At 44.5% G+C, this 14,853-nt stretch overlaps 1 protein-coding gene across 5 annotated transcripts in view; it reads left to right on the forward strand.

Annotated features, from left to right (window-relative positions):
- Tecpr2 (tectonin beta-propeller repeat containing 2) overlaps positions 1 to 14,853 on the forward strand; it is a 92,968-nt gene that overhangs the window by 21,279 nt on the left and 56,836 nt on the right. For all 5 annotated transcript variants that reach the window (XM_031357697.1, XM_031357700.1, XM_031357701.1 and 2 more), the window contains 2 exons: positions 11,749 to 11,877; positions 12,441 to 12,572. In XM_031357697.1, the coding sequence (XP_031213557.1) occupies positions 11,749 to 11,877; positions 12,441 to 12,572 (261 nt within the window). The remainder of the gene's footprint in view (positions 1 to 11,748; positions 11,878 to 12,440; positions 12,573 to 14,853) is intronic.

Genomic DNA, 14,853 nt, shown 5'->3' on the forward strand with positions numbered 1-14,853 from the left:
GAAAATTTGGAATTGGTGGCTCTTGAAAGCTGGTCCATTATCAGTTTTGATTTTGAGAGGGACTCCCATAATAGCAAAAATGGAGAGCACATGATTAATTAATTTCTTTGAGTTTTCATTAGTCTGTGCTGTGGCCCAGGTGAAATGGGAATAGGTATCTGTGGTAACTAATACAATTTTTTTTCTACCAAATGACTGAATATGGATGATGTCAATCTGCGGGAGTGCACTGGCCTTAAGGACTCCAGGATTGGTACCCAATTTTTGTGTAACAGGGGTACCAATTAGAGAGTCACATAGGAGCAAATTTTAAGGATGCGTTTAAGGTGTTTTGTGGGGGTATTGGAGAATTTGAGCTGCAGCCCTTTCAGACTAATATGGGTCAGCTGATGGGGTTCTTTAGTGGTGAGTGATATAATAAAGGCAATCTTACCAACTAAGGTGTTGCCATCCGAAAGGAGTGTGGGAAGGGAGGACTGTGACCGCAGTATATGGCTGATAATCATGGGACATGTTCTGGTTTGAAGTATCGTTGAAAAAGTAGGGAAAGAGTAAGGAAAAGACCACCAAATCTGATATAGGATGGAGCTAGCTAAGGAGTACGTTGCCCGCATAAGTGCTGTCTGAGTACAGATTAAGTGGTCCTTCTAGGTATGTGAGGATCAGGAAGGTGGCATACGGTTTTTAAATTGGGGAGATTTATCTGTGAGAGAGAAAAATATGACTCAGAGTCTCAAGGAGGAAGTCATCTAAAGAGTGGTATAGTCACCAGCAATTTATCCTTGGGGTAGTGGTTTTCTATCTGTCCTGGAAAGCCAATGAGGTTATTAGCGAAAGAGGCATGGTTTCTCAGGAGCCATTGGATGTCTGGGAGAGCAAAAGGTAAAATAATTACATTAGATTCTTTATTTATAATTTGTAAGGTGCACTCTCTTCCTGTCTTTATCATGATGGATAAAGGGCTGACCTCAGTTAGTAGTCAAGGTGGTCCCCCTATTAGTGTATGGAGCTGTTCTAGGATTCCCTAAGGTTGATAGAAGGCTCCAACTATTGTGGGGGAAAAATTGAATATAAGGATCTGGATTGGTTGTCGTGGATCATAGTGAGCCAAGGATGTATTTTAGTTTGTTTGTTTGTTTGTTTTTTATTAGATATTTTCTTTATTTATATTTCAAATGTTCTCCCCTTTCCTGGTTTTTCCTCCAAAAAACTACTATTCCCTCCTCCCTCCCCCTTCCCATTAACCCACCCTCTCCCACTTCCTGGCATTCCCCTACACTGGGGCATAGAGCCTTCACAGGACCAAGGGCCTCTCTTCCCATTGATGACCGACTAGGCCATCCTCTGCTACATATGCAGCTGGACAAGGAGGTATTTTTGTTTTTGGTTTTTGGTTTTTTCGAGACAGGGTTTTTCTGTATAGCCCTTGCTGTCCTGTGGCCTCGAATACAGAAATTGCCTGTCTCTGCCTCCCAAGTGCTGGGATTAAAGGCCTATGCCACCACTGCCCGGCGAACATCTAGTCTTAATGTCATTGTGATTATTAGTTATTTATGTTCTGGCTAGTTTTAGCTCAGCCCAGCTAACCTGACCTCTAAAAACTTTTTTTTTCTCAAGACCTTGTACAAGCAGACGTTTCCATTCTCAGAACCTTATTCTTATATTTCTAGGCCGTTAGGTTTTAACTTTATTACTTTCTTTTCAAAATCTTGTTTTTACTTTTTTTTTAAAGATTTATTTTATTTGCTTTTATGTATATGAGTACACTATAGCTGTACAGATGGCAGTGAGCTATCATGTGTGTAGCTGCTGGGAATTGAACTCAGGACTTCTGCCAGGCCGCTCGCTCTGGCTCCGCCCCTCTTGCTCTGGTGTAATTCACTGTAGCTGTCTTCAGATGCACCAGAAGAGGGCATCAGATCTCATTATGGGTGGTTGCTGGGATTTGAACTCGGGACCTTCCGAAGAGCAGTCAGTGCTCTTACCCGCTGAGCCATCTTGCCAGTCCCTTGTTTTTACTTTTATTTCTACAATGTAATAAGGGATCTTAGTGTGTGAGTTCCAGGTTCCTGGCAAATGGTGGGACTGTTAGTTATGCCTTGAGAGAGTACTCTCCCGTCCACCCTGTCAGCTGGTCCTGAGCTGGTGACTTTAGGGACTGACAAGGCAAAGTTTTGCATTCTTGTTCATGGAGTGGTATTGAAAAGAAGCAATTTCTAATGTCTAAAATTAATAGCAGGATATTTATAGGTATAACAGAGGTAAAGGGGCAGCCATGTTGAGAAGCCTCCAGGTCCTGGTCTTCTTTTTCAATACAAAAAACAGGATATTCCAGGGGTTTCTAGAAAGATGAATGTGCTCCATTTCTAACTGGTGCTTAACTAGTTGTAAAATTGTTAATTTCTCCCTGTTTAATGGCCATTGTTCCACCCAGACAAGATCTTCTGTGATCCGTTCTAGGCAGGTAGTAAGTTATTCAACTGTGGCCCTTAGAGTTGGGGGCTCTTTTGATCTTGATATTTTTGGTAATTTTCTATTCTGAAGCAATTCTCTTCTCCACTAGCAAGGAACACATTTAATTCTAAGATTCATTAGATTCTAAGATATCTCTACCCAGCAGGTTAGTGGCCACATCAGCCACTAGGGGACTAATGGCCTTATAAAAGTCGTGGCTAATAATGCTTGGGAGAGACCACCTACTCCCATCAGTTGAGGCCCTGCTAGGAGAGTCCAATGAGAAGGGACATTGGCTAATCTTAGAATGGTCTTTTCTGCCCTGTGTCTACTACGCATTTAAAACTTTTGTCAATTTTATTGAAAGTTTATTTTCTATTATACTAGTGACAGTGGTCTTATAGCTTCTTCCTTCTTCCTGGTGGGGCTGAGGGTTGCCGCACAAGGAGTTTAGAGGTGGCAGGGTCCTTGCCATCTTTGTCATGTTAGGATTTGTCAATCTTTCCCAATGAATGTCTTTCCTGCAGCAGGGACAGACTTGGGAGGGTTGGGGGTAGTTGAGTCATTTTTTGGGCAGTCTCCTTTCCAATGCCCAGTCTCTACACATTTAAAGCATGTTGGATTAGACCATGTTGCTGCTGCAAAGATTTGGGCAAGAGAGGAGAGTAGGTATGAGTCAGTCCCAATGCCATAGGGATTGTAGCCACAATCCATTTATTGTCACTGTCCCTGGCAAGCCTGCCCATATTCTGGGGTCATTCCTTCCTAAATAAGATTGTTTACAAGCATCACTGTCTTAGTCAGGGTTTCTATTCCTACACAAACATCATGACCAAGAAGCAAGTTGGAGAGGAAAGGTTTTATTCAGCTTACTTCCACATTGCTGTTTATCACCAGAGGAAGTCAGGACTGGAACTCAAGTAGGTCAGGAAGCAGGAGCTGATGCAGAGGCCATGGAGAGATGTTACTTACTGGCTTGCTTCCCCTGGCTTGCTTCCCCTGGCTTGCTCAGCCTGCTCTCTTATAGAACCCAAGACTTCCAGCCCAGGGATGGCACCACCCACAAGAGGCCCTACCCTCTTGATCATTAATTGAGAAAATGCCCCACAGCTGGATCTCATGGAGGCACTTCCCCAACTGAAACTCTTTTCTGTGATAACTCCAGCCTATGTCAAGTTGGCACACAAAACCAGCCAGTACAATCACTTTGGCTGCCGGGGTGGGGGTGGGGTCTGTTGTTTTTCTGTCTAAACTAGCTTGTACTCTTAGTATGAAGTCAGGGAGTCTCTGTTGGTTTTTGTTTTAGGAGTCAGTGAAAAGACTTCTCCAGGCCCTGTGGACAAGGGGGTTAAATGGTCCCAGGAGTGGTGTAGACATAAGGGGACTTGCTCAAAGCAGCTAGCAGGGCTGAATCCCTGTGGAGAAATTACATTGGGTAAACAATTGGTCATAGTAAGTAGCAATTTTTAACTGAGGGGGGTTGTCCTTGTTGTGGTCCTACTTGTTGATTATGTATTTAATTTTTTTAACCTGAATCTGACGTTCATCTCTAAGGGCTTCCCAGTGAACAGAGGACAAGGGAGAGTAGATCAACATTTATCTCTCTAGTCTTGGATAGTTAAACGGTTGTTATTGAACCTTTGTGAGATAGTTTTGGTTTATGGGGCATGAATTGTCTGGATACAAATGGGTTAACCAGAAACGTCTCTGTGGGTGAAGGTTCAGTATCCTTGGGCCATTGAGGCTGAGGGGGCTGAAGTTATTTGTTCCCAGTGTCTCTGAGATTACAGGCCGCTCAATGGCCACGGTGGGGAGGGAGGGATATAAGAGAGTTTATCTGGATGTTTTATGGAGCCTTGGTCTTAGTTTCTTTGTCTTTGACCTCTGTAGCCAATGAGGGCTCATAGAGTGGAAAAGGAGGGTAAGGGGAAGAGGTGCTGTTGACTAGGGAGTGACTTCTGTTTAAGTCTACTGCCTTTTCTAAAGTGGCTGAATCAGCCACTAGACAAGTCTCAGGGTCTTCTTCCTCATTCAAGTCTTCCCCTTTATTCTCCTGTATTTTGTCCTCTAATAGTTCATCCTTAGGTTTTCTGTTTTCCCTATGAATAGCCTGATGGCAGCTATCATACGAAGGAAAGAGAGGGGCAAAAGATAGCCTTCCTGGGCTTCCTTTTTATTAACCATCTAGGCAACACACATCCAGAAGTCAGGGTCAGAAATATCTTGTCGACATGACCCATGGGGTGAGTTTAAGCACCTCAGTCCGGAAGTCCAGGCTCTTCTTTTGGGAGATTTTAAGTCCTTTCCATTTCTTTTTCTTTTTTCTTTCTTTTTTATTAGATATTTTCTTTATTTACATTTCAAATGTTATCCCCTTTCCTGGTTTCCCCTCCTAAAGCCCCCTATCCCCTCTCTCCTCCCCCTGCTCACCAACCTACCCACTCTTGCTTTCTGGTCCTGGCATTCCCCTACACTGGGGCATAGAGCACTCACAGGACCAAGGGCCACTCCTCCTATTGATGACCGACAAGGCCATTCTCTGCTACCTATGCAGCTGAAGCCATGGGTCCTCCATGTATCCTCTTTGGTTGATGGTTTAGTCCCTGGGAGCTCTGGGGGTACTGGTTGGTTCATATTGTTGTTCCTCCTATGGGGCTGCAAACTCCTTTTTCTAGCTCCTTCATTGGGGACCCTGTGCTCAGTCCAATGGTTGGTTGAAAGCATCCACCTCTGTATTTGTCAGGCATTGGTAGAGCCTCTCAGGAGACAGCTATATCAGGCTCCTGTCAGCAAGCACTTGTTGACATCCACAATAGTGTCTGGGTTTGGTGACTGTATATGGGATGGGTCCCCAGGTGGGGCAGTCTCTGGGTGGCCTTTCCTTCAGACTCTGCTCCACATTTTGTCTCTGTAACTCCTCCCATGGATACTTTGTTCCCCCTTCTAAGAAGGACAGAAGCATCCACACTTTGGTCCTCCTTCTTCTTGAGTTTCTTGTGGTTTGTGGATTGTACTTTGTGTATTCCGATCTTTTGGGCTAATATGCACTCATCAGAGAGTGTATACCATGTGTATTCTTTTGTGATTGGGTTACCTCACTCAGGATGATATAGAAAATGTGTACATCTACACAATGGAGTAGTACTCAGCTGTTAAAAACAATGAATTTATGAAATTCTTAGGCAAATGGATGGAACTAGTCCTTTCCATTTAAGTGAAGCCCTAGGGAATGAATTAGTAAATCCCGCTGATGTGACTTTGAGTTTGCCATTATAGAAAAGACAGGAAGTGCTGCTGGGTATTGCTCAGTGTTCCAGAGGCAATTCTGCTGGGGGCAAGGGAACGGCAGAGAAGATTGGAAATGCTCCAATAAGCACAGACAGATTAAGAGACTGGCACCTATCCTAGTGACTTTTAAAAACTGATTGCTGTGTGACCAGGCTTTTTTATGAGAGGTGTAAAGGTTATTACCTACACTCAGTCAGGCTGTTTGGGTCTGGAGAGAAGGTAGGGGGACCTTTAGCCAATGTGAGGGAGTCACCCCAACTGAGAGGCTTCAGTTGTTCCTCAGACTGTACTGGGACCCTACCCTATGGTGCAAACAAAGGTAAAGCAAAGGAAGGGACAGAGGAGGGATCCTCAAGCAGGACGATCAGGCAAAGATGCTGTGACCCTCGAGGAGCAGGGTCACAAACTCAGTTCCAGGAGTTGCTGTTTGGGTACCAGCCGTGGATCTCTCTTCTCCTCAGAGGTTGTTGGTCACTGGCCCACAAGGGTAGAGGGAGCAGAAGCAGGGAGCAGGGTCCAGATGACTATGAGTGTGATGGAAGGACTTCCAGATACCCTTCAGGGAGACAGCTTTATTGTTTCAGGGTTAGGGTATATGAGGGTTTGGGGGTTATAGGCAGAAAGAGCTGATTGGTCATAACATAATACCTAATTATCATATGGCTGAGTGGGACTTATGTGCTGAATCATGCAGGAAGCTCCGGAGACCATCCTTCAGACAAGGTCAGACACCTGTGCTTAGACTCTCCAGATATGGTCAGTGGAGAAGTACAAGTCTGCTGAGAAATGGAGTCTAATGCGCCAAGCTTGGAGGTCTATCTGGACACTGTAGACTGGACACTGTAGCAGGGTCTTACAATACTTGCAGTTCGTTCTCCTCAGCTTTCCTCAGGCTGGGGACCCAAGGATTGTGTGGTCGGTAGTCACAGCTGGAAAGGAGGTTGAGGGTAGTCTGCGGCTTCAGCACCACTTTCTGTCCTGCTTGGGCTGCACTGTCTTTACTTTTGGTGCTGTGGGTTTTCCTTACTTTTGTGAAAACTCAACAGTACATTTCAAAGGTTCTTTGTTTGTTTGTTTTCCCGTCTTAGCATTTCCAGGTGTTTGTCTGAGGTTGAAGCCTCATTGTAACTGCAGGCTTTTCCACCAGAGCTCAAGTTCCTGAAATAATAACTCTGAGGTTTTATGAATAATTGCCATAGCTTATAGCTATGAATAGGCCATAAGCTTGGGCTTGTTCCCAGACTAGCTCATAACTTAACCTGTTTATTTTAAGTCCTGCCACATGCCTAGTTACCTCTCTTCAGGTTCATGTAACTGTCTCCATCAGCCTTCGGGACAAATCTCTCCCATGCATGACTCTATCCCAGAATCCTCTCTCCCTGCCGGAACTCTCACCTCCTATTTCCTGCCTATGCTAATAGGCCAACAGTTCTTTTTATTAGCAGGTAATATTTCCATATAGTATACAAGAGATTCTCTCTACATCTTATAGTCTGTTTCTATCTGAATTATGCGTAAGTGCTGGTAATCTGTTTCCTGGGGTAATTTGGTTCTTGGAAACTGTGGCATTTATTAATGATTAAATAATATTAACTCAAGGTTAGCACACAGCCTTACTAGAAAACATATATACACATACATACATGCATACATACATACATACATACATACACTGCAGTGCATACTGAATGGTTATTTTTATTTTGAGACTATACAGAAAATTGCACAGTTTTAAATTTGTGCTATGGCATGGCAAGATCTCTAAATAGACTATTTTGCTTCCTTGTGTAATGTGGTTTTGTAGTTACATATCCTTAGGGAAAATGTTCTTGTTACCACATTAGGCTTTGTGTGTCCAGAACCTATTCTATCACCTTCTCCCTTAGAAACAGTGTCAGTGAGATCTTCTGTCACCATCATTCTAATGTAACATAGCTCCAGAGAATAAAATCCATGTATCCTCCTTCCTTTTCACGCCCCTAGCAGACTGTCAGTGAGATTTTTAATTCTCTCAGAGAAGGCCTAGAGACAGTTATACCTGCTTGTGGACTCTGACTTGACTCTAACTCCCTTAAACACATCATTGAGCTTCTTGGAGTTTAGCCCTTGTTTTATAACATGAAGATAGCTATACCTCTCCCTAGGTAGCTTGTAGCTTTAGCAGTGCAGAAAGAGTGCTTAACAAGTTGCCTAACACAATAGAACAATAAAGAAGATGGCTGTAGCTGGGCATGGTAGTGTATTCCACTAAACCCAGCACTCACGAGATAGGCAGGCAGAGCTCATGGTAGTATATTCCTCTAAACCCAGCACTCAGGAGGCAGGCAGGCAGAGCTCTTTGGATTTGGACCAACCTGGCCTACATAGTGAGCATGAGTTGCAGACTGCCAAGCCACACACAGAGACACTGCCTTAGGAGAAAGAAGCCAGGTGGTGGCAGCAGCAGTGGCAGCTCGTGCCTTTCTAGCACTCAGGAGGCAGAGGCAGGCCTATCTCTGACTTCAAGGCCAGCCTGGGTTACAGAGTGAGTTCAAGGACAGTCAAGGCTATGCAGAGAAACCCGGTCTAGAAAAACAAAAAAGCTGTTACATTGTTGTTATATTGCTCTTGCCAGCCCAACAAGATCTTGATGGGGTTTGTCTTCATTGTGGATTTACTGCCTTAGGGACCCATTTCATTAATGGTTTGCTAGACTTGGCTGTTGCTAACTTTGGCCTGAAAGGTTGCAGCAGGCCTAGCTGGTCTTCCTTCCTAGCCCCACTCCCTTGTTCCTCCCATCTGCCTCTAACCATAGTCAAGAAAGACCTGACTGGGAATACTAGCAACATTAAGAATCTTCAATGCATCACTCTGTTCCTTGTTACTTAAGATCCAGCTTTGTTAACCTGTATCTCCATCTGGCATTGGACTTATTTATAGCCCATGAAAGTATTCTAAGAGCTGTAGAGTACCATGTGGAAGTGAGCTGTCGGTGCCACCCCCAGTTGCTGTAGGCAGCTTTTTATGTGCATGTCTCAAAGCTAATCTACAAGAGGGCCAGGACTATGACCTATTTTGGTAAACTGAAGCTTCACTTGGTACCCAGGATAAGGAGCTTGTTCTTATATATTTGACAGGCTGACTGCTGTAGAAATTACTGCATCAGCCGGGCGGTGGTGGTGCACGCCTTTAATCCTAACACTTGGGAGGCAGAGGCAGGCAGATTTCCGAGTTCGAAGCCAGCCTGGTCTACAGAGTGAGTTCCAGGACAGTCAGGGCTACACAGAGAAACCTTGTCTCAAAAAACCAAAAATCAAACCAAACCAAACAAAAAAACCTTTTAAAACAATAACACTAATTTTACTTTGATAACAAGTCTGAGATAAAAAGTATATAATAGTATTCATTATGAACATCAGTATAAAAAAATACTAGCAAACTGGATTCAGCAGCAGGTTCAAGGAATTATATATTACGATCATAGTCAAATTGATTCCTGGAATGTAAGGATGTTCAGTGTAGGAAGATCAGTTGGTACAGTGCTTGCTTAACATATATGGAACTTAGGGTTTGATCCCCAACACTGCAGAAATCCCTAAATAGTGGCATATTCCTGTAATATCAGCACTTGGAGGTAGAAGAGGATTAAGAAGTCTAAAGTGGGGCTGGAGAGATGGCTCAGTGGGTAAGAGCACTGACTGCTTTTCCGAAGGTTCTGAGTTCAAATCCCAGCAACCACGTGGTGGCCCACAACCATTTGTAACAAGATCTTCTGGAGTGTCAGAAGACAGCTACAATGTACTTACATGTAATAAATAAATCTTTTTTTTTTTTTTTTTGGTTTTTTTCGAGACAGGGTTTCTCTGTGTAGCCCTGGCTGTCCTGGAACTCACTCTGTAGACCAGGCTGGCCTCAAACTCAGAAATCCGCCTGCCTCTGCCTCCCAAGTGCTGGGATTAAAGGCGTGCGCCACTACCACCCAGCTGTAATAAATAAATCTTTTTAAAAAAGAAGACAATTAGACAACATTGTAGCATGACCCCAGTCATTTCTGAGGTTTAAGTGAATTTATTTTTTACCAATCTGTTTTTATACCATTTTAATTACATGCAAGTAATAAGGTGAGTTCTAGGTTAAGGAACAAACAAGACAATAAATACAAATAGTCAAGGAACGAGCTAGGCAGTAAAGGAAGTCCGGAGAGCACTGTTCTAAGGGCGTATCTGGATGATCTAGATATCTGAGCCTACTTCCCTATCCTAGCCCAAAGTCAGATTCTTGCCTGAAGCCTACTTCTTTGTTCTAGCCCCAAATCAGATTCCTGCAAGAGCTTACTTCCCTGTCCTGGCCCAATGTCAAATTCCTACCAAGTGGCCCCAAAAGCTCTCTACTACAAACAAACAAACAAACAGGCAGACAACCAACCCCAGGAGAGGGTAAAGTCAGGTGTGGTGACAGAAGTGCAATAATCCCTGCATGTGGGAAGCTGAAGCAGGAGGGTGGGCAATTTGTCATCCTAGGTCATCTAGAGGGACCCTGTCTCAAAACCATCCGTGGCTACAGAGCAAAAGGTTAATGAGGAAGCACACTGTGTGTCTGTACAAAGGGATGGAATGAAGGAGATTCTGATGGACACCACAGCATGCCTCATAGACCTCACAGACATTGTGTTAGGTAACATGGCAGTCAGAAGGACAGGCCTTTACCAATGAAAGACCCCCAGAACTGGGGAGATCCTTACTCAAGTCTCAGGATGACGCGACCACCCAATGACTCACGAGAGACCGAACTTGCTGCAATCACATGAGGTTTATTGGGGATACCGGTACCAGGGTCGATCTCATGACCTTGTCTGCCAGAGGAGTTCGACACCGAACACAAGAAGTAAGGGGTATTTAAGGGAAAAACCACAGGCTGGGGGCGGGGAGAGGGTTACCAAGGAAACAGAACATAAAAACAGTGGAAATTTTTAGAGGGACCCAGCCCAAGGTATTCAGTTAGGGAGGGGAACATATTCATTCTAGGAACGTAATCTTCATCTAGGGTGGAGAGTCTCATAAACCAGTAGACCTTCATTCCTAGTTCTGCCCTCATTGTGGATCATTCAGGAGGGGCAGGTATCGGGAACCAGAGCCCTGAGGCTCTGAGCCAGGTTCCTAGAACTACCTACTTGTCGTTTTTTGGCTTGATACAAAGGTTTTCCATGCTCCCTTTTAGGTAAAGGCTACACATTATACATACATTTCTAGTAAATGCCCTCATTTTAAATTCTAAGATTCTCCAGCCTTTCACCATCTTTAAGGGCTAAGTAGAAAGACATAGGCAGGAGCTGGGTGGGAGAATGGCCTTACTATTTGATGGAGGTAAAGCTTCTATTTTGCAAGATGAAAATAATTCTGGAAGTGGAGGGTGATGGTGGATGACTGTCCATTATGGATATATTATATACCAAAATATGCACATGGTAATATGGGGTTCTCTATATTTTATTATAATAATTTTTTAAAGAATTATTTTAGCCGGGTGGTGGTGGTGCACGCCTTTAATCCCAGCACTTGGGAGAAAGAGGCAGGGGGATTTCTGAGTTCGAGGCCAGCCTGGTCTACAGAGTGAGTTCCAGGACAGCCAGGACTATACAGAGAAACCCTGTCTTGAAAAACCAAAAAAAAAAAAAGAATTATTTTATATAAGAGTATACTGTTGCTCTTTTCAGACACACCAGAAGAGGGTCTTGGATCCCATTACAGATGGTTGTGAGCCACCACGTGGTTGCTGCGAATTAAACTCAGGAGCTCTGGAAGAGCAGTCCATGCTCTTAACTGCAGAGCCATCTCTCCAGCCCTATAATATAATTTTTAAAATGCAGAAGTCCTAGAATGATTTGTCTTTCTGACTTTGTGTACATTTTCAATCAGAAATCAGGAGCCTTCTCTGATGGTTCCAGCTGTATAGCTGGTCTTATTTCCTCCATTCTCAGTGTCTGTCTGGCATAGATCCCTGGTGACTGACTGCTGTGTCTTCATGTAGGGGAAGACAGAGTCCATCACTGTGGTGAAGCTGCTGAGCTGCTTTGATGACCTTGTAGCAGCGGGCACCGCCTCCGGGAGGGTTGCCGTTTTCCAGCTCGTTTCTTCATTGCCTGGGAGGAACAAGCAGGTGGGTGCTCCGTTCCAAGGCTGCTTCTCTTCTTGGTCAGCCCCTCTGACATTTTTAAGATGAGAACTCCTCAGAGCTAGATATGGCGACTCCAGCCTTTGATCAGCACTCCAGAGGCAGAGGTCAGAGGATCTCTGTAAAGTGTGTGGGTGGCAGGGAGTCCTCATCTGCCTGGAAAGTGGATATTCAGTCTGACACTGTTCCGTTTATATAATTGGGTGACATCTTTGCCCCTGCTTGGAACATTTGACATAAAGCACAAATCAGTGCTCTTATTTTTACTTAATGCACTTTTGTGGTTTTTCTATTTTTTTTAGCGTGCGTGCATGCGTGTATGTGTGTGTGTGTGTGTGTGTCCTTCCACTATATAGGACCAGGGATTGAACTGATATCCTCAGGTTTGGCAGAGAGTGCTATTATCCATTTTCTTGGCCTACATGTGAATTTCGAATGCAGATAGACAGAGGGATCTGTGTACAGTTCTATTTGGAAAACCAGCTCTCCCCAAAGTGGGACTGCAGTCCTAGCAGCTCTCCTTCCCTGTGATCTCTTGTCACCCATAGCTTCGAAGATTTGATGTTACTGGTGTTCATAAGACCAGCATCACAGCTCTGGCGTGGAGCCCCAATGGGATGAAGCTGTTCTCTGGAGATGACAAAGGGAAGATCGTCTACTCCTCTCTTGATCTAGACCAGGTAAGGTGACTTCAGAGAGCTGTTTGCCATCGCCGCCTTTTATCTTAGTAAGCAGCAGCAGCAGTCTTGCCTCCATGTGCTCTCCAGCACCATGCCCTTGAGCTGCCAACATTTTCTTTCATGAACTTTTTCAGTATTCTGTAAGCTCCTACTTCTGTGACAAAAGAATTGTCCTGCAGAATCAACAGTAAAAATTATCCATGTTTGAGGCAGGCCTGGTGGTGCCCTATAATTCCAGCACTCGGAGGCTGAAGCCAGGAGGATCTTTATGAGTTTAAGGCTGGTCTGAGCTCATAGAAAGTGCCAAGCCAGCTAGAGTTACACAGTACAAGTCTTGTCAGAACAAAGGAACAAGTTGGATGAGTTTTCAGGACGTCTCATGACATTTCAGTATGTACATGCTATGTGCAGGGTTCAACTCAGCTCCTCAAACATGTTTGCTGTCCTCGTAGCTGCTATTTGGCAAAGGGTTGGTGACCTTTCATGCTTCCCTGAAATGTTATCAGGAAGGATGCAAACAATTTTCCAGTCATGTCTGTGACCATGTCCAGTTTGTATGTGACCTAATGAGCTTAGTGAGGGTTGTTGTGATGAGCATGAATGTGGCTCATTATGTACAAGAGTACCGGCAACAACCAGTAGCTACACAACTGAAGAAGTGACAGTCTGTCAGTAGTTCCTTCTGGGAGTCGGGGGTCTTATTAGCCCTCCCCTGTTCGCTTTGGAATGTCAGTGGGCTCAATCTCACACTGGTCTTCTGGGGTCGTCACAGTGGTGACTTCATGACCATATATCCCCAGAGGTAATGTTCTACAACGCTCCTTCCTGTCTTGGGGTTCTTACATCCTTATTGCGCTCTCTTCAGAGATGTTCCCTGAGCCTTGAAGGGGATGATACAGATGTTCTGTTTAGGGCTTAGCATTCAATTGTCTCATATTCTCAGCACTTTGACCAGTTTTGAGGCTTTGCCATTAAGTTCTGCCTACTCCAAATAGAAACTTCTCTGACTAACAGGAAAGAAGCATTAATTTAAGGGCATAAACCTAAATATTTAAATGGCCACAACATGTCCATTTAGCAAAACGACAATAGTAGTTTCTCCACTAATGCCTGTGACCTCTCCAGCTTTGGGCTTTTAAGCAGACTTATAATAACAGGCATGAATTCCCTCCAGTGGCACGGGCCTCATACCTCAGCAGAAACAGATATAGCACTGGTACACTGACAAGTGAGGAGTGCAGCACAGGATCCACAATGGGGGGCACTGAAGACGGTTGTCCTCTAACACCCGCATAGCACCCACTAATGGCTGTCCTCTAACACCCCGCATAGCACCCACTAATGGCTGTCCTCTAACACCCCGCATAGCACCCACTAATGGCTGTCCTCTAACACCCCGCATAGCACCCACTAATGGCTGTCCTCTAACACCCCGCATAGCACCCACTAATGGCTGTCCTCTAACACCCCGCATAGCACCCACTGATTTGTCCTCTAACACCCCGCATAGCACCCACTGATTTGTCCTCTAACACCCTGCATAGCACCCACTAATCTGTCCTCTAACACCCCGCATAGCACCCACTGAAGGCTGTTTTCTTTTTTACTAAAGATTTATTTATTTATTTATTATATTTAAGTACACTGTAATTGTTTTCAGACGCACCGGAAGAGGGAATCAGATCTCATTACGGATAGCTGTGAGGCACCATGTGGTTGCTGGGATTTGAACTCAGGACCTTCAGAAGAGCAGTCAATGCTCTAAGCCATCTTTCCAGCCCTGGCTGATTTCTCTGTGCTCTGTGTAGTGTCCTCAGCAGTAGGTTCTTATTATCTAGTTTTAGTGGCAACCAAGAGCACTGGTACGGTTGGAGGGTTGGCATCTTAGTCAGTGTTCTATTGCTGTGAAGAGACACCATGACCAAGGGAACTTCTTTTTTTTTTTTTAAATATTTATTTACTTATTTTTATGTGAATGAGTGGTCTAGCTGCATGTACACCTGTATGTCAGAAGAGGGCATCAGATCGCAGCATCATAGATGGCTGTGAGTCACCATGTGGTGGAACTCAGGACCTCTAGAACAGCTAGTATCCTTAACCACTGAGCCATCTGTCCAGCCCCCACCAAGGGAACTCTTAAAAAGAAAGCATTTATCTGAGGGCTTGCATTTCAGAGGTTGGTCCATCATCATCATGGTAGGAAGCTGATAGCCAGGGCTCCTCAACAGTAGCTAAGAACTTTATATTCTGAACTGCAGACAGCAGGGGGCGGGGGGGGGGT

This window comes from Mastomys coucha, unplaced genomic scaffold, assembly GCF_008632895.1.
Source record: "Mastomys coucha isolate ucsf_1 unplaced genomic scaffold, UCSF_Mcou_1 pScaffold6, whole genome shotgun sequence".
Lineage (NCBI taxonomy): Eukaryota > Metazoa > Chordata > Mammalia > Rodentia > Muridae > Mastomys > Mastomys coucha.